At 49.6% G+C, this 27,134-nt stretch overlaps 1 protein-coding gene across 2 annotated transcripts in view; it reads left to right on the top strand.

The window, feature by feature from the left end:
* Positions 1 to 27,134, top strand: part of LOC134909933 (pantetheinase-like) — a 96,327-nt gene that overhangs the window by 50,340 nt on the left and 18,853 nt on the right. For both annotated transcript variants that reach the window (XM_063917360.1, XM_063917357.1), the window contains 2 exons: positions 21,297 to 21,667; positions 22,540 to 22,710. In XM_063917360.1, coding sequence (XP_063773430.1) covers positions 21,297 to 21,667; positions 22,540 to 22,710 — 542 coding nt within the window. The remainder of the gene's footprint in view (positions 1 to 21,296; positions 21,668 to 22,539; positions 22,711 to 27,134) is intronic.

The raw sequence follows: 27,134 nt of genomic DNA, 5'->3' as shown, positions 1-27,134 counted from the left end.
CCAGTTTCCGCCCAGAAACACCCACTTCCTGTTAATCACACTACGATCAGCACAGCGATGAAAAAGCTTTGTTATGCCGTGAGGAAAAAGAATTGACTGCATAGGAGAGGAATGGGTTAAACATCCTGTGAGGGGTGGAACTAGCTGTGAGGTAGTACAGCCTTAGGAAAAGGGGGAGGGTTAGGGTATATATAGGCTGCAGTGGCCATTTTGGGCCTCTTTGCTGTTTGAATTTCCTTGGGGTGAGTTCTGCCTGGCAGATTGTTCACCCTTCTATATTTCGTGCACTTGTTTTAGGAAACAAATTATAATATGGCCTCCAGCCGCCCACGCCGATCAGTAGGCGCGCCAGCCCGTCACCAGGCCAGCGAGGCTGAGCCCGGGGCCGGGATGTCCGGCGCCGGGGAGGCCGTTAATACGCATGGGGCTGCTCCAGGGTCGTTGGGTGCAGGGCGCAGGACGCGCTCCTCCGGCGACCCTGCGGTCGCGAGTGTAGCTGCTGGCGGCCGCGGTGGGCGGCACGTGGCGGTCCGGAGGTCTGACATCCTGGAGAGAGGGGACCAACGGTCCTCGCCTCCGGGGGCAGTCGGGGGAGTCGGGACGGTGAGAGCCCGCGGGCGCGCGCTAGCGCGCCTCGCTGGACGCCGCTCGGCACCCGCTGCGGTGACACCCAGCCGGTCCTTCCTGCCAGGGCCGCTTGGAAGCTCCACGCGGCGGGGGAGAACTGGGCGGGCGACAGACGTGACGGCGATCCGGCCTGGGCCCGTCGGTGTGCCCAGCGCCGGATCGTCGGATAGGAGTGCACAGCAAGAGGCTGCATCGTCAGCGGGGCACACCAGGACAGGAGGCGGTGGGGCGCGCGCACGACGGGCGCGCGCACCAACGCGCGGCTCCGGCGGCGTCTCTCGCGCACGGGTGCGCGCAGCGACGCCGCATCGTTCCGTGTCCCCTCAGCCCTCCTCGCTGCGGATTAGTTCCGGCGGGGCGAGGAGGGAAAGCAGGCCTGGTGGTGATCAACCAGGTTTTCGGGGTTTTTCTCCCAGCGGTGCGCAAAGGATGGGCAGCACGGCACCGCGGGCGTCACATGATGCACAGAGCAGGGCCTCCCGGGCTGGACGTGGCAGCTCATCCAGCACTTCCGGGGGACCTGGACGGGCGGGCACAGGAAGTAGGGGGGGGTTTATGTCCAGGGTGAGGTGCCCGGTCATTACGGACCTTTCCCCGCAGGGCCGACCGATTTGTGGTCCGGATGGGTCATGGCTTCCCGTGCCCAGCGGCGGGTCCACACGGCGCGTTCCGCCCGCTCGGCAACCAGCAGGCGACGCGCCTGCGCCACGGGATGCGAATATAACACAAGACGCTTTCGCTACGGCCCTCGCCACGGTGGTGGCAGCTTTGGGCCCGCTCTCAGCGGCCCCCGAGCGCGAGGTTGGGTCCAGGGGGTTTCCTAGCGGATCGGGCGCGGGTGCGGGTTCTGCCGCGCAGAGGGTAGCGCGTGCGTGCCGTGAGCTTGGTGCGGCCGCGGCTCAGCTGCAGCAGCAGCCACGGCGGGATGAGAATGTGCGTTCATCCGGCACGCCATCGCCTGGAAGGGCTAGGCGCTCGCCACTGTGTGTCTCTGGGTCCTCTTCCCCCTTTTTGCCCGCAGTTGATCAGACGGATACGGAGGAAGCGGAATCGGAAGTGGAGGACGTTTCGTACATCGCCCCTGATGAATCTGGATCCGACCATTCTACGGTTTCAGGTGAGGCGGAGCAGTCTGGGTCGGTTGCGAGTACTCCCTCAAGTTCGCGCAGCTCGTCCCCTTCATCCTCTTCTTCCTCTTCTTCCTCCTCCTCCCTTTCCTCGGCGGTGTCCGACATAAGTAGCACGGCGAAGGCGAAGAAAAGGGCGATTAAATACGCCAAAAAGGCGGCTGGGAGGCAGGAGAGGCATAAGAGGCGAAGGCGGGTTAGCAAAGAATCTCGCAAGGCTAGGAAGCGGCGCGACTTGCCAGGCGTGGTTCGCTGCGAATATACCGCTGTCATGCGAGGGCTTAGGGATAGCTGCAGCAAAAGCATTCGTAGGGGGGACTACGTGGATGTCTTCGTCTTGACGAAAGGCGCGAAGAGGGAGTTCAAGGCAGCTACCGCTAAGAAGGGCATAGGGGCCGAGGCATTTCACACGTTCGATAACTGGCTGGCAGGTTTCTGGGTTTTCGCGGCTTGTTACCTTGAGGACAGGCCAGACGAGCATATGAATGTCATCCGGTACCTGCACCTCGTGCATGATATGCAACGCACGTCGGCGGGTGACGAATGGCGTAGATATGATGAGGAATTCAGAGAGAAACAGGACGGGTTGTATGTGATGGACTTCGGGTTCAAGGACGTGGAGGTATGGCTTAGGGTCACCAGGGCCTCACAACAGGCCAAGGAGCCCCGGGGCACAGGGGCGGACGGACACCGGGTCGGGCCGTCCGCCCATGCGCCCGGCGGGGACGGCGGGTCGGCCAAGCCAGTTAGGTCGGCCGTCCGGACTGGGAAACAGACAGGAACGAAAGGGTTATGCTTCGCGTTTAACAACGCAGCATGTACCTACGGCAAGCAGTGTCGGTTCCGTCACGCTTGCCTCCATTGCGGGGGTTCCCACCCGGCCTCCTCCTGCTTCAAGAATACTCGGCAGGGTCCCCGCGCTAAACAACCCTACTCTAGAGGAGCACCCGGCGGGAGTGCTCCTCAGGGCGCCAACGCCAATTAGGTTAGAGGCTATGCGTAAATGGTTGAGTTGGTATCCGAATAAGGAGGATGCCGGGTTTTTATACGAAGGTTTTAGTTTTGGGTTCCGCTTGCCTGTTGCAAGCGAGGTTACAGTTAGGGCGCAGAGGAACCTGCAGTCGGCTCGAGCTTTGCCTTTAGTATTGCGGGAAAAAGTCGATAAGGAGATCAGGCTGGGCAGGATGGTGGGGCCTTTTGCTTCACCCCCCGTGGCTGATCTCGTCATCTCCCCGGTGGGGGTGGTGCCCAAAAAGACACCTGGGGCCTTCCGTCTGATCCAGCACCTCTCCTACCCACCGGGGGCCTCGGTCAACGACGCTATACCTCCGGGTCATTGCTCGGTGGTATATCAATCGTTTGACGAGGCGCTCAATTTGGTCCGCAGCTACGGAGCTGGGGCCCTCATGGCAAAGATTGACGTCGAATCCGCGTTCAGGTTGCTACCCCTCCATCCGGACTCATTTCGTTTTATGGGTTTCCGGATTGGATCGGAATATTTCATCGACAAATGTTTGCCGATGGGATGTTCCGTTTCATGCTCGTATTTTGAACGTTTTAGCACCTTCCTGCATTGGTGCGTGGAGTCTTCGTCGGGTGGGCACGGCGTTGCCCATTACCTCGATGATTTCCTTTGTACGGGTCCGGCGGGTTCGCCGCGGTGCGGCAACCTGCTTTTCAGTATACGAGCATTGTTTTGTCACTTCGGAGTGCCAGTTGCCGAAGACAAAACGGAGGGGCCGATCTCTTGCCTGTCATTTCTAGGTATCGAGATCGACACAGTGGCAGGCGAGTGTCGTCTGCCTTTGGACAAAGTGGCTAAGCTTCGCGAGGCCATTGGCCAGTTCATGGGCTCGCGTAAGGTTAAGCTGCGGCAGGCGCAATCCTTGCTGGGCATGTTTAACTTTGCTTGTCGGGTCATCCCGATGGGCAGGGTTTTCTGCCGGAAGCTGGAAAGAGCAACCGCGGGGTGTGCCAGGCCGCACCACTTTGTACGGTTGCCAGCCGAGATAAAAAGAGATCTGGCAGTGTGGGCCTCGTTCCTGGAAGATTTTAACGGGGTTCGAATATGGCAGGCACCGACGGTAGATAGCGCCAGATTGCAGCTTTTCACCGACGCGGCAGGGGCATCCGGTTTTGGGTGCTATCTTGAGGGATCTTGGTGCGCGGCATCGTGGCCAGCGGAGTGGCATCAGGCGGGTCTCACTAGGGACCTTCTGCTCCTGGAGCTTTTTCCCATCATGGTTGCGCTGGAGATTTGGGGCGAGCGGCTAGCGCATCGCAGCATCCTGTTCAGATGCGACAATCTGGGCGTGGTGCACGCGATTAACAACCAGAGGGCTAAATCGCTGGTGGTGCTGCGGGTCCTAGGGCAGTTGCTGCTTACTTGTCTGCGCAGGAACGTGTGGTTCCGCGCGCAGCATGTGCCGGGTCTGGAGAACGGGGTCGCTGATGCGCTATCGCGAGGGCATTGGGATAGGTTTTACTTGTTGGCTCCCGAGGCCGACCAACGGGGTTTTCATTGTCCCGGTTATGTCTGGCAGGTCATCGAGCCGGACTGGAAGGTTTAGCACTGCGCTCGGTCGCGCCATCCACGCTTAAGGCTTACGAACAGGCCTGGAGCGAATGGGAAGAATTTGCTAGAGGACGGAAGCAACGAGGTAAGAGTGGGCATCGGATGATGCTTTCTTTTATTTGGCAGCTTTATGTTTCGGGTAGGTCGAGAGCGGTGGTGTCCCGGTACTTGGCTGGCATTGCGTTCTTCTGCAGAATTAAGGGTGTTCCCGATCTGACGAAAAGCGGGATTCTGCTGAAGGCTATGAAAGGATGGGCGCGCGTTGCACCTACGCCGCCTGACAGGAGGCGGCCCATTGATGCAGCTTTGCTGCCTGACATCATTGGGTCGGTGGGAGCCATCGCATCGTCTATGTTTGAATCGCTGCTTTTTAGATTGGCTTTCTCTATGGCCTACCATGGTGCCTTTAGGATTTCGGAGTTGGTAGCGCCTTCTAAGCAAACGGATTCGCGCATGCTGGTGGGGGACGTGGTGGTGAGTGGGAGGTCCTTGCTGTGCAGATTGCGACGCTCTAAGACGGACCAGGTGGGGAAGGGCCGATGGGTCACCCTGGTTCCGGCACTTGAGGAGAGCATATGCCCAGTACGGCTGGCAGTGCAGTATGAGGCAGTAAGGCCCGACTGTCGGGGGTCGTGGTTGCTGCACTATGATGGGCTGCCAGTAACAAAGTTCCAATTTCGGTGGATGATGGGTCGCTGTCTGACGAGCTTGGGCCTTTCCCCCTCTCACTTCGGTACACACTCCTTCCGCATTGGGGCTGCTACGGCGGCAGCGGCCGCGGGTTTTTCGGGAGCCCAGATCCAGGCGGTGGGGCGATGGAAGTCGTCCTGTTATAAGCGGTACATTCGCCCCGTCGCATGAGATACTTTGCGTAAGCGTAGCTGGCATCAATAAGTTAGAGTAAGATAAGGTTTGCTTGGTTTATGCATATGTTATGTTCACTATATGTTGGTTCGTTTACCCGTGTGTGATCCTACTCAGGGATTAGCCACTTGCCGCTGCGGGCGTGAGCCGGCAGCGGGGGTCTGGAGTTATTTTGCTATTTTTGCCTGACTTGACGGACTGAATTCTAATCATTAATTAGGCTAATCTTTGCTATCAAAGTCCCTCAGCAGGTTTTTATGCTTTCACCTCCAGCTGAGTTATTTCATGTTTTACCCTCTTTTTTATACCCCCCCCCCCCTGTTTGATTTCGTTTTGATTTTTTTTTTTTTACCTTTCCCTTAAAGTCTTAATGCTTTGCTTCAAATTTATTTGAATATCGGGAGATCGGCTAGGCCGTGACTGCTGCGACTTAGGAAGCTATCAACAAAATTTTTCTTTTTTGGCAGATCCTTCAGGTTAACGCAATTTCTATTTCTGGTATAGATTTTAGTAACACATTTTACCCCTTTTCCTCCATTCAGGTTGTTTCGCTGATGGCTTGTCCGTTTGGGTGGTTGGCCACTCTTATGTCTTTTGGGCAGCTAGGTTCTTGGCCTCTGATACGGCTCAGAGGTTCCCTGGAGGTCAGGGAATCAGATGGCTTGGTTGGCGAGGAATGATGTGGACAGATCTATTGAGTAGATTAGTCAGTCAAGCTAGGAAGCATGGTGTTCCCAAGGTGTTGGTTGTCCACTTAGGTGGCAACGACCTGGGGAAGAGGACTTCCTTGGAGCTAAGGTGGGCCATGATACAAGATCTGGCAAAGGTGGCCGCAGCATGGACCAATTGCGTATTGGTTTTTTCCCTGATGGTGCCAAGGTTGAGTTGGCGCGGTGTGGAGGACGGACGCGTAATAGATGAGGCCAGGATAAAGGTGAATGGGGCGGTGGCGAAGTGGGTCTTGGCCCACGGAGGCAAAGTGGTTCGCCACCCTAGGATTCGGTTCCGAGACAAACACCTTTTTCGGCCTGATGGTGTACATCTATCCAATGAGGGGATGATGTTTTTCCTGGAGGATCTGTTCCTAGTGTTGCAGGAGTTAGGTTAGGTTATGGTGGCGGTGCGAGGACTCTGGGAGGGAGTCCTTCGCTTTTGGCGGAAAAGAACGGCAGTTTGTAGTTGTATCGCTTATATAGGTAGTAAGTTTCAGTTTATTTGGTTTAGGTGCACTCACCTCCATCGACTTAATGGCCGCTCGACCACCCATCCGGGAGGCAGCGGCAGGGCACCCAGGAGCGGTGGGAAGTCACTGTGGGGGTTGTGTTGACACCTATTACCGGTTTTGATAAGGTGTTGGACGGTTTCGGTCAGTTTACCAATTTAAGTTTACCAATAGTTTAATAGAGCCGTTCTTTTTTCTGCCACCATTTTGCCAGGTGATTCGGCAGCTTAACAAATTTTTCCATTTACAGGTTTGCTATGGTTAGGGTCAAATAAATAGCTAGCAATTTTTCTGCCAAAATCATGTCTCCGTGTCTTTATTTACTGGTATTAGAAGGTAACTAAGGTTTACTTTAATAAAGGGGGTCCACCAAATATCACTAGGATGTTTAGGAGAAAGAATTGACTGCATAGGAGAGGAATGGGTTAAACATCCTGTGAGGGGTGGAACTAGCTGTGAGGTAGTACAGCCTTAGGAAAAGGGGGAGGGTTAGGGTATATATAGGCTGCAGTGGCCATTTTGGGCCTCTTTGCTGTTTGAATTTCCTTCCCGCCCTGGGATAGAGGTTGTTTTGTTTGATGCGGAGTGCATTGGCGTTTTTAATTGCTGGCTGGTTTTCATTCGTTGGCTATTTATAGGCGGAAAAGAACGGCAGTTTGTAGTTGTATCGCTTATATAGGTAGTAAGTTTCAGTTTATTTGGTTTAGGTGCACTCACCTCCATCGACTTAATGGCCGCTCGACCACCCATCCGGGAGGCAGCGGCAGGGCACCCAGGAGCGGTGGGAAGTCACTGTGGGGGTTGTGTTGACACCTATTACCGGTTTTGATAAGGTGTTGGACGGTTTCGGTCAGTTTACCAATTTAAGTTTACCAATAGTTTAATAGAGCCGTTCTTTTTTCTGCCACCATTTTGCCAGGTGATTCGGCAGCTTAACAAATTTTTCCATTTACAGGTTTGCTATGGTTAGGGTCAAATAAATAGCTAGCAATTTTTCTGCCAAAATCATGTCTCCGTGTCTTTATTTACTGGTATTAGAAGGTAACTAAGGTTTACTTTAATAAAGGGGGTCCACCAAATATCACTAGGATGTTTAGTAAAATACCTAACTTTTGTGTAAAAACCTTGCGCATGCGCAGTAAGCGACTAATCGCAGTATAGCGAAAATTGGCAACGAGCGAACAACTCAGAATGACCCCCAAAGTTATTAAAAATATTGTATTATAAGACCTTCTGGCTGTTTGCATAAGGTGTATATGAAACATAAATGAATTGTGTGAATGTACACACACTTTGTTTAATGGAAAAAGTTATTAAAAATATTGGATAAAATTACCATCAGGCTGTGTATTAGGTGTATATGAATCATAAATGTATTCTGTGCTTAGACTTAGGTCCCATCACAATGATATCTCATTATGGTAGGCAATTATTCCAAAATGCGGAAAATCCGATATCCAAAATACTTCTGGTCCCAAACATTTTGGATATGGGACACTCAAACCTGTATTGTCAGGATGGCAAGAAATTAGGTACTTTCATAATGTCATAATGATATGTGTGTGCTGGTTCCGTGTGTGCTGCTGGTGGTGGCGGGATGTAATAGCTTGAGCGAGTTCTCACATTTTTTTTAAAACATCAATCATTTACATGGCAAAACTGATTTCTGCTTTAAAAAAACAGGAGAACTCGCACAAAGTCTTGCACTTAATGCTTTTTGCAGGCTATGACATTCCCCCAGTGATATGGTTTTAAAGAAGTAAGAGCTAGTCTATACAGTTACTACCATGTTAATACTTAATACACTACAATAACTGTAATTGTTCAATAATATTAATTCTACAGTTTCTAACAACCAGATGAAGCAGTAAACTTATTTGAATAATACAAAATAGCAACAACAACTTCATGTCAATATTCTATCCTTTTAAATATAGAGTTCATTTACATACAAACTTTATATATCATTACTCTTGCCCATATTCATGTCTATTACAATATAATAAAGGACATGATATACTGGGTGTAGTATGGTATGCCGGCAGCCGGGCTCCCGGCGACCAGCATACCGGTGCCGGGAGCCCGATCGCCGGCATACCAACAGCGTGGCGAGCGCAAATGAGCCCCTTGCGGGCTCGGTGGCGCGCTACCCGTGCCACGCTATTTTATTCTCCCTCCAGAGGGGTCGTGGACCCCCACGAGGGAGAAAAAGTATCGGTATGCTGGCTGTCGGGATCCCGACAGTCGGCATACTGAAGACCACCCAGTATACCATAGCCTTATATTTAGAAAAACTTTGTACACTTGAAGGTGAGGCTCCTTCATTCTGATATTGGCACCCCTCCCATCTACCCTCAGGTGTTTTAATTAGCACAGGTTCCTACATTGCTGGCTACATATTAATATGGGTATATGTTCAGGATCCCGGCTCTTGGGATCCCAGCAGACATAATACCAACACCGGAACGGAATCCCGACAGCCATCACAATGCCGATTGGGTTAGGGTCAGGATGTGGGGTGGGGGAGGTTAGGGTTAGGCTGAAGAGAAAGGGGGGGGTTAGGTACCACCGGGGGAGTGTTAAGGTTAGCCACTAAGGGGAGAGGGCTAGGTTTAGGCTATGGGAAATTGGGGGTTAGGTTTAGGCAACACCAGGGGCAGGTTAGGGTTAGGCACCAATAGGTGAGGTTAGGGTTAAACTGCGGACAGGGAGGGATAGGGTTAGGGGGTAGGGGAGGGAGGTTACGGTACCTAGCCCACCCCTGTCGGTATTGCCTTGATTGGGATGCCAGAATCGGGATACTGACAACGGCATCCCGACTGCCGGCTTTTCATACTGAATGCTTAATATGGGCTCTATTTGAAGGTAAGACCTAGATAAATAATATAATATGTTAGTATCAGAGTCGTTAGGGACCCATCTAATGAAGTCACCTGGACGCGGTGGATGGGCTCACATATTTGGACAAACGTGCTAAGAACTTCACTTATACTCCATGTTAATTGTAAGAGTTTATCAATATTATTTTTATTATCAGTGTCCTTAGAACTTAGAGTGCGCATCAGCATTTTTCTTTCTCCAGAGCTGTCAAATTTAACAGCTATGGATTGCAGTATTAGCCATTGTAGCCTATAGGCTACTTAGTTTCTACAAAAAGTATTGGGAAAGAGCCAGTGGTGCAAGTATGCGGGTATGCTCGGGTACGGAGTACCCTTAAGAATTTGGCAGCGGGTACGCAGTACCACCTGCTACACACTTTGCATCTACCAGAGGCGTCGGAACTGGTCGGGCAAGGGGGCAGCTCGCCCTCCCCAAAATTGGAGAGGCACCGCCGCCGATATACAGGAGCAGAGATGTGCGGTCAGCTGAAAGACCGCACATCACAACCTCCATGCAGGGACTGAGCAGCAGCGGCAGGATGCGGCTGTGTGCAGACCCTCCTCCTCCCAGACCCAGCTCAATGGGGCTGCCCGCCGCCCTCTCACCTCCTCCCCTTACCAAGGCTGGCTCATGGCACCTGCTGTGGCTGGGACTGGGTTGAGTCAGGTAAAAGACTCTTCCACCCGCTCCCACTCCCTCTCTAATGGCTAATGCAGGATTTGTAAGGGGGGGGGGGGGATCCTTATACAGTATGTACGTCATATAATATATATATATATATATATATATATATAAATATATATATATATTGTTAAAAATGGGCCGGCACTTCGAGCACTGACTGCAGAAGATCCCCGCCTCCGCATATCACAGACCTCTCTCGAACTGGCTGCCAATCAGGAGCAGCCGCGCAGCCGTTCCTGATTGGCTGCCGGTCCGTGGCAGATTCGAAATAGTAGTGGCGGTCATAGGAACCGCACCAAAGGTCGCCGACCACAGCCGCCTCCTCTTTTGCACCGCAGCCGCCCTCTGCCTCCTCCACTGCATCACCGCCGCCCTCTGCCTCCTCCGCTGCATCACCGCTGCCCTCAGCCTCCTCTGCACCTACACCAACTCCCACAGCCTCCTCCTCCGCATCATCTCGAACGCCCACAGCCTCCAATGAACCACACCGACCACAGCCTCCTCATCCACCGCACTGCAGACCACAGCCTCCTCCGCATTGCCACTGCTCAATAGGTAATTTTTACTCTGCTGCCTTTCTCTCTCCCTTTGTCCCTGCTGTCACTTTCACAAACCCTCTCTCCCCTGTCCCTCTGTCACTCTCCCTGTCCATATGTCCCTGTTCCTATGTCACTCCCCCTGACCCTCTGTCACTCTCCCTGTCCATCTCCTGGGTGGTTTGTAGGTTGCCGGCTGTTGGGATCCCTGCGCACAGTATACCAATGCCGGAATCCCGACACCCAGCATACCGACGCCTTTTCTCCCTCTTGGGGGTCCACGACCCCCCTGGAGGGAGAGTAGATAGCGTAGCCCGCCACCGTGCCCGCAAGGGGCTCATTTGCATTCGCCCAGCTGTCGGTATGCCGGCAGTCGGGATTCCGGCTCCGGTATGCTGGCCCCCCTCTCCCTGTACCTACATTCCTGCTGTCACTTTCCCTGAATTGTGTCTCATTCCGTGTGGCATAATGTGAATTTCGGCTCATATCGTATGCTATTATGTGAATTTCGGCTCATACAGTGTGCTATAATGTCAATTTCGGCTCATACCATTGGCTATAATGTGAATTTCGGCTCATACCATTGGCTACAATGTGAATTTTGGCTCTTACCGTGTGCTATAATGTGAATTTTGGCTCTTACCGTGTGCTATAATGTGAATTTCGGCTCATACTGTGTGCTATAATGTGAATTTCAGCTCATACTGTGTGCTATAATGTGAATTTTGGCTAATACTAATGCCTCATAATATAAATATAAATATATATGTATATATATATATATATATATATATGTAAAAATAATAATAATATGGCCTCCATAGACCGGCAGCAAGACCCCCTTCCTCCCCTCCAGGGACTGATAGCACACAGGCACCACAACCACCACATAGACAGTAAACAGGCTGGCACCATGATCATTCCTCACTATCCCCCCCGGCCCCTGCCACGGTCCCTGCACTCATGCTGGTCAAGGAGAGCTTAATTCATTATTAAATACCGGCGCCCACCCGCACCTTGCTGCTCTGAAGTCAGTGCTGTGGCAGGGAGTGAAGATACGGAAGACTGCGCCACAACCATGCGACAGGCTCTCACCTCTCAGATCCACCACAGGAGATCAGCCTGAGAGGAGTCCCCCTATATGCCATGATCGGTGGCCAGGGGGGCTTTTAGGTACTCAGATCCCCCCTGCGTGCGCGTATGCTCGCTCTCCCTAACACTCTCTCTCCTCTTGCACCTCTCTCCCTGACACTCTCTCTCTTGCTCCTCTCTCTCTCTCTCGCTGACACACTCTTTGTTTCTCTCTCACTCCCCTGTCTCTCCTGCTCCCCTAAGGGGAATTGTAGTGGCAGTGGATGGGGATGAATGGGTTCGAGGTGGGGAAGGGGGCCCAGAGATATCTGTGTACTGGGCCCCAATATTTCTGTTGCCGTCCCTGCCTGCTCCTGGGGGCCAGCCTCACCTACACAATGGTACTTTCCAGCGCAATGCTGCAGTCCCAGGCTCCTCCTTTCCCCATCGCAGCACCTCCGTCAGTGGGACTCCCTGCCTCCATCTACATGGTGCGGTCTCCTGCCCACAGTGGTGCTGCCTCCTTTTCATCCTCATAGTGTCGCCTCCACCCCCAGGGGCGCCAAAATGAGGATCTATCTTGCCCCCCCAACCTATAAATGTTCTGACACCCCTGTCTGTGACCACCATTATCACAAAGCAACAAGACTATGGTGCACATCCCGCTTCCTTCTCTGGCAGCTGTGGCTGGCGTGAAGAGAGGAGCCTGATTGCACTTTCCTGCAGCCTCCCTTGCAGGGAGCAGCAGTGCAGCTATTACCATTCACTCAGCTCATGTGACGCATTGGCGCTGAGCGGCCTTTGTTCTTCACAGGCTGGGATGCTGGGCATGTCTCAGGGGCAAATGCAGGATTTTCAGGGGGGGAGTTTCTATACATCGGTCGTTATACTGTATGTTGGTATTGTGACCAGCAGTCTCCTGTCCGCCGGTCACATAACCGTATCCCGTTCCGAAGTGGCGGCTCTCACGGACCACAAAACAATCACAGATAGCTGCTTTGCTTCTACAAATGTTTTATATCTGTGCTATTAGTTAAATTGCATTAAATAATGTACTACTGTATATCTGTATTCCTGATGACGGTCGAATTAACCGAAACATAGAAGCAAAGCACCTATCAGTGATTCTTTTGTGGTCTGTGAGTGCCACCAGTTTAGAACGTGTGCTTCAATTTCATTATGGAGGGCACACAGCAATAGATATCATTTAATGGATGGGAGCACCGAGTGGCATAGAATATTTTTATTTAATTTTTTTAAATGTGTCGCACACATACATATTACAGTACACACTGCATACTTGCATTAATGCACATAGCATACACACACACACACACACACACACTTACAAACATCCACAGGGCATACACACACATAGCATACATGCACAAACATCCACATTTACAAACATCCACAGGGCATACACACACATAGCATACATGCACATAACATACTTACACACACAAAATACAGTACATACATACACACAGACACACACGCAGACACACACATAGCATACAGCACATTACACATAGCATAGCTATACACAATGCATACACGATATTACACTTACAAACGCAGGGCACACAGCACACTTAGGTACGCAGCTCCTGCAGACAAGCTGTGTGTGGTTTTCGTTTCCCTCCTGGCAGCTAGGCAGCACAGATCCTCCCATGTTCCTGTCTGTGACTGTGGCGCGCTGCTTGGCCTCCCACTGCCGTTCAGATGTCAGCGCTCCGCATCAGGTATATGAAAGTCACTTGATGCAGAAACGCTGACAGCTGATCCGGTAGTGGAATGCCGGACAGCTCTGATCTCAGCTGGGGTCTCGTGGCTGTTACAGAGACGGAGACAAGACTGTCTCCATCTCTGAAAAAAAAAATATTTGGTCCGTCAGGGGGGGTTTCTGGGTACTCAGAACCCCCCACCTGCGTGCGCTACTGTGTCTCTGGCTTCACTGTGTGGGGTAATTAATTTCTAGTATAATGTGGACATTACTATATATATGTCTATTATTATGGGGGTATTACTATATATTTCTATTGTAATGTGGACGCTACTATATATTTCTATTATTATGGTGATATTACTATATATTTCTATTGTAATGTGGACGCTACTGTATGTTTCTATTATTATGAGGGCAATACTATATATTTCTGTTATACCAAGGGCACTACTGCACTATATTTTTCTGTTATAATGGAGGCATTGCTATTAAATTGGGGGCATTACTATATATATTTATTATACTGGGGGTATTACTATATATTTCTGTTATATTAGAGGCATTACTATATATTTCTAGCCTTGCCTCCAGAGTGCAAAACAAAGGGACTGTGGGGTTCATTCTGACCCGATCGCACGCTGCAGTTTTTCGCAGCGTAGTGATCGGGTCAGAACTGTGCATGCGCCAGCGCCACAGTGCGCCAGTGCATGGCCGCCCGTCGCTGCGCTACGATTGCCTCTGCCTGATTGACAGGCAGAGGCGGTCGATGGGTGGGAGAGGGCGAAACGGCGGCCGCCATTTCGTGGGCGCTGTCTGGCCAATGCAGGCGTAGCCGGGCCGTGCGGGGAGTGGCTCCCGGCCAGCACGCTAAAGCTGCGTTGGCCGGGAGCTACTCTTGAAGTGCAAAGGCATCGCCGCTGTGCGATGCCTTTTGCACTTCTGCGGAGGGGGGGCGGCACTGACATGAGGGGCGGACTAGCCCTGTGCTGGGTGTCCCCCCGCATGTCTGAGTTCATGATCGTAGCTGTGCTAAATTTAGCACAGCTACGATCAACTCGGAATGACCCCCAGTGTCGTGTGGCCACTCCCACTAGTGGTGTTTGACCACGACCCATCACAACACATAACCATGCCCATTTACAGCACTCAGTACCACTAAGAAAATATTTCTACTTGCACAACTGGAAAGGGCTCAGCATTTGCTGCCACATATGCGTGATCAGCGAATCTGGGTGTATAACTTGAAACATTTTTGCAAATGTTTACTTCCTATTGTCTCAAATGGTTACAATTATCTGATATAAAACCTGATAATTGTTACATATGGCCCTGTAAGTGGTAAATATTTAGTCCTTTAGATTATGTGCAAGTAGAGCCATTTTACTTCTTTGTTAGTTACCACATAAATAAATATTAATAATAATCTTAATACAGGTTACAGTTTTGGAAAGTGGTATAGGTGGTATCCAATTAGCCGTGATAACGCAATCCGCGATTGTGGCTAATGTTATCGTACCTATCTCCCAAAAAATCGGGAAGATCGTCAATCACGCGATAATTCTAGTGCAAAAGCATAGGACAAAGTAGGAAAATGTGCCTGTACTACTAAAAATGGCAAACTAATATCGGTAAACATTATAGAAGTCTATTAGTAGCCATAATATAACTAATTGGTGTCATTAAATCTGGACAAATGGCTGTTATATACATTTGTATTTAAAATGTTTAAAAATTATAGGAAGCAATTTTTTTCTGCAAAATAAGTACTTTCATTACATTTGGGATACATAAAAATGGGTACAAGTATATATTTGGGTCAGTTTAGTGGACTTTAACAAAAGAGTGGAAACGGACGGATTACTCCCACCTGCAAGCCTAGAAACACTTTTTCAACTCACAAAGCACCGCAATATACCTGTCCCATACCTTGCACCCCAATTTGCATCACTTTGCATTTTTTGACCCCAAAAATTACATGGTATTAATGGCTAATTAAAAATAATTATAAACCTCTAAGTGCCTAATTAATCATTCAAGGCGGTATCCCAATGGTTCTGAGCCAAATCCCGACATTTTTATTTTAAAATAAGAATTTACTTACCGATAATTCTATTTCTCATAGTCCGTAGTGGATGCTGGGGACTCCATCAGTACCATGGGGAATAGCGGCTCCGCAGGAGACAGGGCACAAAAAGTAAGCTTTTAGGATCACATGGTGTGTACTGGCTCCTCCCCCTATGACCCTCCTCCAAGCCTCAGTTAGGTACTGTGCCCGGACGAGCGTACACAATAAGGAAGGATCTTGAATCCCGGGTAAGACTCATACCAGCCACACCAATCACACCGTACAACTTGTGATTTGAACCCAGTTAACAGTATGATAACAACGAAGAAGCCTCTGAAAAGATGGCTCACAACAATAATAACCCGATTTTTGTAACAATAACTATGTACAAGTATTGCAGACAATCCGCACTTGGGATGGGCGCCCAGCATCCACTACGGACTATGAGAAATAGAATTATCGGTAAGTAAATTCTTATTTTCTCTAACGTCCTAGTGGATGCTGGGGACTCCGTCAGGACCATGGGGATTATACCAAAGCTCCCAAACGGGCGGGAGAGTGCGGATGACTCTGCAGCACCGAATGAGAGAACTCCAGGTCCTCCTTAGCCAGAGTATCAAATTTTTAAAATTTTACAAACGTGTTCTCCCCTGACCACGTAGCTGCTCGGCAAAGTTGTAATGCCGAGACCCCTCGGGCAGCCGCCCAAGATGAGCCCACCTTCCTTGTGGAGTGGGCATTTACAGATTTAGGCTGTGGCAGGCCTGCCACAGAATGTGCAAGTTGGATTGTGCTACAGATCCAACGAGCAAACGTCTGCTTAGACGCAGGAGCACCCATCTTGTTGGGTGCATACAGGATAAACAGCGAGTCAGATTTTCTGACTCCAGCCGTCCTTGAAATATATATTTTCAATGCTCTGACAACGTCCAGCAACTTGGAGTCCTCCAAGTCGCTAGTAGCCGCAGGCACCACAATAGGCTGGTTCAAGTGAAAAGCCGAAACCACCTTAGGCAGAAACTGAGGACGCGTCCGCAGTTCTGCCCTGTCCGAATGGAAAATCAGATATGGGCTTTTGTACGATAAAGCCGCCAACTCTGATACTCTCCTGGCTGAAGCCAGGGCCAGTAGCATGGTTACTTTCCATGTAAGATACTTCAAATCTACCGATTTGAGCGGCTCAAACCAATGGGATTTGAGAAAATCCAAAACTACGTTGAGATTCCACGGTGCCACTGGAGGCACAATCGGGGGCTGTATATGTAGTACACCTTTGACAAAGGTTTGTACTTCAGGCACTGAAGCCAATTCTTTCTGGAAGAAAATCGATAAGGCCGAAATTTGAACCTTAATAGACCCCAATTTGAGGCCCATAGACAATCCTGCCTGCAGGAAATGTAGGAATCGACCCAATTGAAATTCCTCCGTTGGGGCCTTCTTGGCCTCACACCACGCAACATATTTTCTCCAAATGCGGTGATAATGTTGTGCGGTCACTTCCTTCCTGGCTTTAATCAAGGTAGGAATAACTTCCTCTGGAATGCCCTTTTCTTTTAGAATCCGGCGTTCAACCGCCATGCCGTCAAACGCAGTCGCGGTAAGTCTTGGAACATACAAGGTCCCTGCTGAAGCAGATCCCTTCTTAACGGTAGAGGCCACGGCTCTTCCGTGAGCATCTCTTGAAGTTCCGGGTACCAAGTCCTTCTCGGCCAATCCGGAGCCACGAGTATTGTTCTTACTCCCCGTAGCCGTATAATTCTCAGTACCTTTGGTATGAGAGGCAGAGGAGGAAACACATACACGGACTGGTACACCCACGGTGTTACCAGAGCGTCCACAGCTATTGCCTGAGGGTCTCTTGACCTGGCGCAATATCTGTCCAGTTTCTTGTTGAGGCGGGACGCCATCATGTCCACCTTTGGTTTTTCCCAACGGTTTACAATCATGTGGAAGACTTCTGGATGAAGTCCCCACTCTCCCGGGTGGAGGTCGTGTCTGCTGAGGAAGTCTGCTTCCCAGTTGTCCACTCCCGGAATGAACACTGCTGACAGTGCTATGACATGATTTTCCGCCCAGCGAAGAATCCTTGCAGCTTCTGTCATTGCTCTTCTGCTTCTCGTGCCGCCCTGTCTGTTTACGTGGGCGACTGCCGTGATGTTGTCCGACTGGATCAACACCGGCTGACCCTGAAGCAGCGGTTTTGCCAGGCTTAGAGCATTGTAAATCGCTCTTAGCTCCAGTATATTTATGTGAAGAGACGTCTCCAGGTTTGACCACACGCCCTGAAAGTTTCTTCCCTGTGTGACTGCTCCCCAGCCTCGTAGGCTGGCATCCGTAGTCACCAGTACCCAGTCCTGTATGCCGAATCTGCGGCCCTCTAACAGATGGGCACTCTGCAACCACCACAGAAGAGACACCCTTATTCTTGGTGACAGTGTTATCCGCTGATGCATGTGCAGATGCGATCCGGACCATTTGTCCAGCAGATCCCACTGAATTATTCGTGCATGGAATCTGCCGAATGGAATTGCTTCGTAAGAAGCCACCATCTTTCCCAGGACTCTTGTGCATTGATGTACTGACACATTTCCTGGTTTTAGGAGGTTCCTGACAAGTTCGGATAACTCCCTTGCTTTCTCCTCCGGGAGAAACACCTTTTTCTGAACAGTGTCCAGAATCATTCCCAGGAACAGCAGACGTGTCGTCGGGGTCAATTGAGATTTTGGAAGATTCAGAATCCACCCGTGTTGTTGAAGCACTACTTGGGTTAGTGCTACTCCGACTTCCAGCTGTTCTCTGGACCTTGCCCTTATCAGGAGATCGTCCAAGTAAGGGATAATTAATACGCCTTTTCTTCGTAGAAGAACCATCATTTCGGCCATTACCTTGGTAAAGACCCGAGGTGCCGTGGACAAACCAAACGGCAGCGTTTGAAACTGATAATGACAGTTTTGTATCACGAACCTGAGATACCCTTGGTGTGAAGGGTAAATTGGGACATGCAGATAAGCATCTTTTATGTCCAGGGACACCATGAAGTCCCCTTCTTCCAGATTCGCTATCACTGCTCTGAGTGACTCCATCTTGAACTTGAATTTCTGTATGTACAGGTTCAAGGATTTCAGATTTAGAATAGGTCTTACCGAACCGTCCGGCTTCGGTACCACAAATAGTGTGGAATAATACCCCTTTCCCTGTTGTAGGAGGGGTACCTTGACTATCACCTGCTGAGAATACAGCTTGTGAATGGCTTCCAATACCGTCGCCCTTTCTGAGGGAGACGTTGGTAAAGCAGACTTTAGGAACCGGCGAGGGGGAGACTTTTCGAATTCCAACTTGTAACCCTGAGATACTACCTGCAGGATCCAAGGGTCCACCTGTGAGCGCGCCCACTGTGTGCTGAAAATCTTTAGTCGACCCCCCACCGCCCCTGAGTCCGCTTGCACAGCCCCAGCGTCATGCTGAGGGCTTTGTAGAAGCCGGGGAGGGCTTCTGTTCGTGGGAAGTAGTTGCTTGCTGCAACCTCTTACCCCTTCCTTTGCCTCTGGGCAAATATGACTGTCCTTTTGCTCGCTTGTTCTTATAGGAACGAAAGGACTGCGGCTGAAAAGACGGTGTCTTTTTCTGTTGGGAGGTGACCTGAGGTAAAAAAGTGGATTTTCCGGCTGTTGCCGTGGCCACCAGATCCGATAGACCGACCCCAAATAATTCCTCTCCTTTATACGGCAATACTTCCATATGCCGTTTGGAATCCGCATCACCTGACCACTGTCGCGTCCATAAACTTCTTCTGGCAGATATGGACATCGCACTTACTCTCGATGCCAGAGTGCAAATATCCCTCTGAGCATCTCGCATATAAAGAAAAGCATCCTTTAATTGCTCTATAGTCAATAAAATACTGTCCCTATCCAGGGTATCAATATTTTCAGTCAGGGAATCCGACCACACCACCCCAGCACTGCACATCCAGGCTGAGGCTATTGCTGGTCGCAGTATAACACCAGTATGTGTGTATATACTCTTCAGGGTAGTTTCCAGCCTCCTATCAGCTGGATCCTTGAGGGCGGCCGTATCAGGAGACGGTAACGCCACTTGTTTTGATAAGCGTGTGAGCGCCTTATCCACCCTAGGGGGTGTTTCCCAGCGCGCCCTAACCTCTGGTGGGAAAGGGTATAATGCCAATAACTTCTTTGAAATTAGCAGTTTTCTATCGGGGTTAACCCACGCTTCATCACACACGTCATTCAATTCCTCTGATTCTGGAAAAGCTACAGGTAGTTTTTTCACACCCCACATAATACCCCCCTTTGAGGTACCTGCAGTATCAGAGATATGCAAAGCCTCCTTCATTGCCGTGATCATATAACGTGTGGCCCTATTGGAAAATACGTTTATTTCTTCACCGTCGACACTAGATTCATCTGTGTCGGTACCTGTGTCGACTGACTGAGGTAAGGGACGTTTTACAGCCCCTGACGGTGCCTGAGACGCCTGGACAGGTACTAACTGGTTTTCCGGCCGTCTCATGTCGTCAACTGACTTTTGCAGCGTGCTAACATTATCACGTAATTCCATAATTAAAGCCATCCATTCCGGTGTCGACTCCCTAGGGGGTGACATCACCATTACCGGCAATTGCTCCGCCTCCACACCAACATCGTCCTCATACATGTCGACACACACGTACCGACACACAGCAGACACACAGGGAATGCTCTTATCGAAGACAGGACCCCACTAGCCCTTTGGGGAGACAGAGGGAGAGTTTGCCAGCACACACCAAAGCGCTATAAAAATGTATATAAACAACCCTAAAAGGTGTTGTTTCTGTTATATGCGCTTAATATATAAAAATATCGCCAAAATATGCCCCCCTTCTCTGTTTTACCCTGTTTCTGTAGTGCAGTGCAGGGGAGAGTCCTGGGAGCCTTCCTCACAGCGGAGCTGAGCAGGAAAATGGCGCTGTGTGCTGAGGAGAATAGGCCCCGCCCCCTAAAACGGCGGGCTCTTCTCCCGGAGTTTGCGATATATGGCAGGGGTTAAATACATCCATATAGCCTCAAGGGCTATATGTGATGTATTTTAGCCATAGAAAAAGGTATTATACATTGCTGCCCAGGGCGCCCCCCCAAGCGCCCTGCACCCTCAGTGACCGCTGGTGTGAAGTGTGCCGACAACAATGGCGCACAGCTGCAGTGCTGTGCGCTACCTTATGAAGACTGAAAGTCTTCTGCCGCCTGTTTCCGGACCTCTGGACCTCTTCAACTTCGGCATCTGCAAGGGGGGTCGGCGGCACGGCTCCGGGACCGGACTCCATGGCTGTGCCTGTGTTCAATCCCTCTGGAGCTAATGGTGTCCAGTAGCCTAAGAAGCAAATCCATCCTGCACGCAGGTGAGTTCACTTCTCTCCCCTAAGTCCCTCGTAGCAGTGAGCCTGTTGCCAGCAGGACTCACTGAAAATAAGAAACCTAAAAAACTTTTTCTAAGCAGCTCTTTATGAGAGCCACCTAGATTGCACCCTGCTCGGACGGGCACAAAAACCTAACTGAGGCTTGGAGGAGGGTCATAGGGGGAGGAGCCAGTACACACCATGTGATCCTAAAAGCTTACTTTTTGTGCCCTGTCTCCTGCGGAGCCGCTATTCCCCATGGTCCTGACGGAGTCCCCAGCATCCACTAGGACGTTAGAGAAAATAGGGATTTTGCACTACTTATCTCCAGCCCTGAGATGGTGTAGAAATTTACCATAAACCCTATGGAGACTTATCAGTGATAACTTATCACTGCTAATAGGATAACGAATTATCGCATTTGCAATAATTTATTGTGAAAACGCAATATCGTGGCCAATTGGATACCATTACCCCCCATAGTGTTCCTAATGGATTATTCTACCAATATTTCTTGTTGGCAGGCAGTGGAATCTTCTCCCCCGACAAACCGGAACCGTATTACTATAACATGAACAATGAGACAGGAGGCCTGCTTATCTCCGAACTCAGATCTCATCCACGGAAATCTTCAACATACTCTCCAACCAAGTGGAACTTGTATGCCTCTAGCATTGAGAAGTATCCTTCTGGCAGCAATGTGTTCAGTGGTTACCTTTTTGCTGATAATTACACTTTCACTGAACTTAATGAATGCCATGGAGAGTACACAGTGTGTCAAAATGACCTCTGTTGCCATTTAAGTTATACAATGTTGGAGAAACACAGTGACGAGGTTTATGTATTTGGAGTTTTCGATGGGCTTCATCTGGTGGAAGGGGAGTACTATCTACAGGTAATTTTACCTTTCGATGTTAATGCAAATACATTCTAATGAAAAGTTTCAATCAACCAATGGAGTGCATGCTATGATTTCTGCATGCATCAGGGCTCTTGTGATCCATGTACTGGAGTTGAAATATACCACCAACTCTCGGCAAAGATCACATTGTGAATTCTCATAGGGGAACTGTAGGCTGACGTCAAGCTATAACAATGTGAAAGTGTCTCATAAAGAGACCACTGGTACCGAGCAGTGGTGTGCAGTGGAAGTAGGAACAGTCAGTGCTGAATAGAAAGGATAGAATGGAAGCAGACCTAGGAGGTACAAAGTGCCAACAAGGAAGAATGATTCACAGGAGAGTCAAGAGAGGAAGCAACTCTATGGGTGTCGTGGAAATAGTCCCTGTGAGGCGGTATACTGGCTGTCGGCTTTGTTGTCTGTTTGGATTCTGGCGTCTGGATCCTGACCGCCAGGATCCCGACAGCAGGCAATATGATTGCCTTCTGTTTGTGTGGTAGATGTTTTGACATTTTGTGGCCAGAGAGACATAGGAAGGTCTTTAGCTATGGCACCGCTCAAACATTAACTGAGAATTAGTGATGAGCGAGGTTCGGTTTTACTCGGTTTTACTCGGTTTTACTCGGTTCTCAAAACGGCATCTTATTGGCTATCCAAAACACGTGACATTCGTGAGCCAATAAGATGCCGTTTTGAGAACCGAGTAAAACCGAGTAAAACCGAGTAAAACCGAACCCGCTCATCACTAGTGAGAATACTGTATGTTTGCTTCATATTGTTAATAATATAGTTAATCAATTGTAAATCACTTTTGGGAATAATCTAAGGCCAAATGGAAGAATTTAAGACTTTTTCATGTATTTCAGGTATGCACACTACTGAAATGTCAAAGCATGGATTTAGAATCGTGTGGGGAATCTGTAGAGACTGCTTCAACTAGATTTGAATCATTTGCTCTCAGCGGAAATTTCTCTACTTCCTTTGTATTCCCGGAAGTTTTGCTAACTGATGTTCATTTGGCTCCTAACATGTTTCAGGTAAGTGTTCAGTCAGTGAGAAACCGCTCCAGTTTATTGTTGACCTTCCAAGTGGTCCATGCAGCATTTTAAATGCACTTGTCTGAAAAACTAACAAACATGTAAAAATGAAAACTATAAATGGTCACATTTGCCATGCTAAGCAATCGCAAGAGTTTGATGTGTAGGAAACAAAGGGGTCTATTCATAAAACAGTGAAAAGCCCTTTATTCATTCGTAAACTGTGAAAAAAGCTATTTTCACAGGTTTGGGTATTCATTTACTGTAAGTATGTGGAGTGCGGGATCCTGTGCTTCACTTTAAATGCAGCTATGTAGTGATGAAATGGGTAGTACCCAAAATGACCCAAAGACAACAGAACAAAAACACAATATAATTACTGAGCACAAATAACCATAGGTAAGAGAACACAGCGCTGAGAAGGATTAATAATTTGGTTCTAAAAGGAATCAATAGAACGCCTCTATGCTGGGGAGAACTGTGGTACTACCAGTGATCCACTATCCGCTAGTAGGACCTGACCGCGCATGCCCCGGGAGACACGACCACACCAAGCTGAGATCGGTGGCTTGGGACAGTTACCTTCCCTGTGTCCTGTCCTTCAGCACAGCAGAAACCTGCCGCTGCTTCTCCTATATCATTATGCCAAGCAATCTGGCTGCTGTTTAACCTGCCTCTCTCCCCTCCTGCACTGGCAAACCTACATGAATAGACCACAAAGAAGACAAAATTCAAAATGTGGTTGTATTGCTCATCACTTTATGTAGGAATTCTAGTCACTGGGATTTCTGAGACTAACTGTATGTCAACCTATCTTTACTTTTAGGGGGGTAATTATCAAAGCATGGAGATTGTATTTATCATATCATTTAAAATAACTCAGCACATATGCCTAATTGCATTTTTTTAGTGAATATGTTTTGTACGAAACTGTGTTCAAGCTCAGCTCAGCAACAGTACCTCTGTGGCCAAAAGAAATGCCAGAACCAGTGGTGTATCTATAATGATTGTAATGTGTGTGGTGCACACCATCTAAGAGGCACCCAGGAGGGGTTTGCCAATATCCATGTGGGCCCCACTTCCCTATACTTGGTCCGAATGTGTGACCAATGAATGAATGAGCGATCAAGTCATTGGAAAGAGAGCCAGCACAGCAGAGGGCAAAGGCTCTGGCACTTTCTGATTACATGATTACCAGAAAGATGAGCCTGAGCAAATATGGGGGGCCCACAAGTTGAAAGTTACCTATAGCAGAGGTATGGAAGGGGACTTGTTGTTTATGGACCCCTCATCTCATGAAATGTCCCATGACCAGAACTGTGTTCCCTGTGTTCCAGCACAAACCAATCCAAGCCTATTCCCCATCTGAATGAGAGTGTTTCAAAACACTAGAAGAAATAACTTCCACCCCATCCTGGTGTGCATTAATTCATACAGGACAGACATTTGCATAACACAATGGGGCAGATGTATTAACCTGGAGAAGGCATAAGGAAGTGATAAACCAGTGACATGTGCAAGGTTATAAAGGCACCAGCCAATCCGCTCCAATATGTAAATTAACAGTTAGGAGGTGATTGGCTGGTGGGTTTATCACCTTGCACATATCACTGGTTTATCACTTCCTTATGCCCTCTCCAGGTTAATACATCTGCCCCAATGACTGCTACCACTTCTTGTTCTATCACTGGAGGAGATGCAGCAAAGCTTTGACAGAGATTTAGGGGTCTATACACTAAACCTTGGGTGGAGATAAAGTGGAAGTAAGTTCCAGCCAATCAGCTTCTATCTGCCATTTTACAACACAGCCTGTGGCATGACAGTCGGGAGCTGATTGGCTGACATTTATCTCTGTCTACTTTATCTCCATCCAAGACTTAATAAATAAGTACCAACAAATCAGATTCTATTATTTTTCTATCACAGCCTGTGAAAAGACAGTTAGAAACTGATTGGTTGGTGCTTTGGGGTTTATGTACTAAACTTTGATGAGAGCCAATCAGAATCTAACTGCCATGTTACCGGTTGTGTTGGTTGCTACTTTAGCTTTGTCCACTTTTTCTCACTTCAAGGCTTAGGGCCTAATTCAGACCTGATTGTAGATGTGCTAAATTTAACACATCTATGATCAGCTTCCCTGACATGCGGGGGACACCCAGCACAGGGCTAGTACACCCCGCATGTCTGGCTCTGCCCCGCCGCACAAGTGCAAAAGCATTGCACAGCGGCAATGCTTTTGTACTTGACGAGTAGCTTCATACCAGCGCAACTCCTGCGCACTGGCAGGGAGCTACTCATCGCTGTCCGGGTTGCAGCGGCTGCGTGTGACATCACACAGCGGCCGCGGCCCACCCCCCGCACGGTCCGGGCATGCCTGCATTGCCCGGACCGTGCCCCTAAAACAGCATCCAAATTTCGCCAGCCCGCCCCCTCCTGCCCAGCGACCACCTATGCCTGTCAATCAGGCAGAAGCGATCGCAGGGCTGAGGCGGCCGTCGGCTGTCTGGTATGTACCGGCGCACCGCAGCGATCAGGTCTGAATTAGGCCCTTAGTACATAGAACCCTTTATTGCTCTCCACTGTATCTCTTTTGAAGGCTTTATTCACCTCCACTAAATTTCTTGTTGCTAAATTTTTACATCTCCATTTCTCATACGTCCTAGAGGATGCTGGGGATGCTTCAAGAACCATGGGGTATAGACGGGATCCGCAGGAGACATGGGCACTTTATGACTTTAAAAGGGTTGTGAACTGGCTCCTCCCTCTATGCCCCTCCACCAGACTCCAGTTAGATTCTGTGCCCAGGGAGACTGGTCACACACAGGGGAGCTCTACTGAGTTTCTGTGAAAAAATACTTATGTTAGGTTTTTTATGTTCAGGGAGCTCTGCTGGCAACAGGCTCCCTGCTTCGAGGGACTGAGGGGAGAGAAGCAGACCTACTTCTGTGAGTTCAAAGGCTCTGCTTCTTAGGCTACTGGACACCATTAGCTCCAGAGGGTTCGATCACTTGGTACGCCTAGCTGCTCGTTCCCGGAGCCGCGCCGTCACCCCCCCTTGCAGAGCCAGAAAAAAGAAGCTGGGTGAGTAAAAGAAGAAACGAAGACTTCAGTGACGGCAGAAGACTTCAGGTCTTGAGGTACCGCGCAGCGGTCGCGCTGCGCGCCATGCTCTCAAACACACAGTGGACAGGGTGCAGGGCGCAGGGGGGGCGCCCTGGGCAGCATGTTGACCTGAAAGTAACTGCCAAAAGTTATAAGAAAAGTGCCTAGGCACTTACTTAATATAGACCCCCGCCAGTATAAAAATGTTAAAATGAGCGGGACTGAAGTGCGCCGGTGAGGGGGTGTGGCTTAGCCCCCACAGCTCTGACCAGCGCCATTTTCTCTTCACAGAAGCTGCAGAGACGCTGGCCCTGACCTCCACACAGCTGTACAAGTAACAGGGTGCAAAACGGGGGGGCACAGTAGATTTGGTGCTATTATCTTTATTAGGAAAGCGCTAACAGGTCTGAGGCATTGTATATAAAGTTTCAGTACCGGGATAGGCGCTGGGTTGTGAGCTGGCAAACTCCCTCTGGGTCTCTCTAACAGGCTTTGCTGTGGGTCTGTCCCCTATAGCCCAGTGTGATTGTGGGTGTCGGTACGTGGGTGTCGACATGTCTGAGGCTGAGTGCTCTTCCCAGGAGGAGGCCGGAGTGGGGACAGAAAGAGCGGTGGGAGTGACCCTGTCGGCACCACCGACTGCTGAGTGGGTAAATATGTTGAGTGTTTTGAATGCAAATGTGGCTCGGTTAACTAAGAGATTAGATAAATCTGAGTCTAAGAACCAGACATGGAGGAAATCCATGGAGGATGCATTGTCACAAGCTCAGACCCCTTCTTGGTCACAGAAACGTGCATTTACCCAGATAGCAGATACAGATACCAACACGGACTCTGATTCCAGTGTCGACTATAGTGATGCCAGATTGAATCCTGAACTGGCTAAGAGCATTCAGTACATGATTGTGGCAATAAAAGACGTATTACATATCACTGAGGACCCTGCTGTTCCTGATACAAGGGTCTGTATGTTTAAAGGAAAGAAACCTGAGGTAACGTTTCCTCCCTCTCATGAACTGAACGCTCTTTTTGAAAAGGCTTGGGAAAATCCTGACAAGAAGGTACAGGTTCCCAAAAGAATTCCAGTGGCATATCCGTTCCCCTCTGGGGACAGGGAAAAGTGGGAGTCAACCCCCACAGTGGACAAAGCTCTGTCCCGTCTGTCCAAGAAGGTGGCACTTCCGTCTCCTAACACGGCAGCCCTAAAGGATCCTGCGGATCGTAAGCAGGAAAATACACTAAAATCCATTTATGTCACTACAGGTTCGCTACTCAGGCCTGCCGTTGCTTCGGCATGGGTGAGTAGCGCTATTGAAAAGTGG

This window comes from Pseudophryne corroboree, chromosome 4 (assembly GCF_028390025.1).
Source record: "Pseudophryne corroboree isolate aPseCor3 chromosome 4, aPseCor3.hap2, whole genome shotgun sequence".
Classification (NCBI taxonomy): Eukaryota; Metazoa; Chordata; class Amphibia; order Anura; family Myobatrachidae; genus Pseudophryne; species Pseudophryne corroboree.
This window is presented reverse-complemented; position numbering and strand designations above follow the sequence as displayed.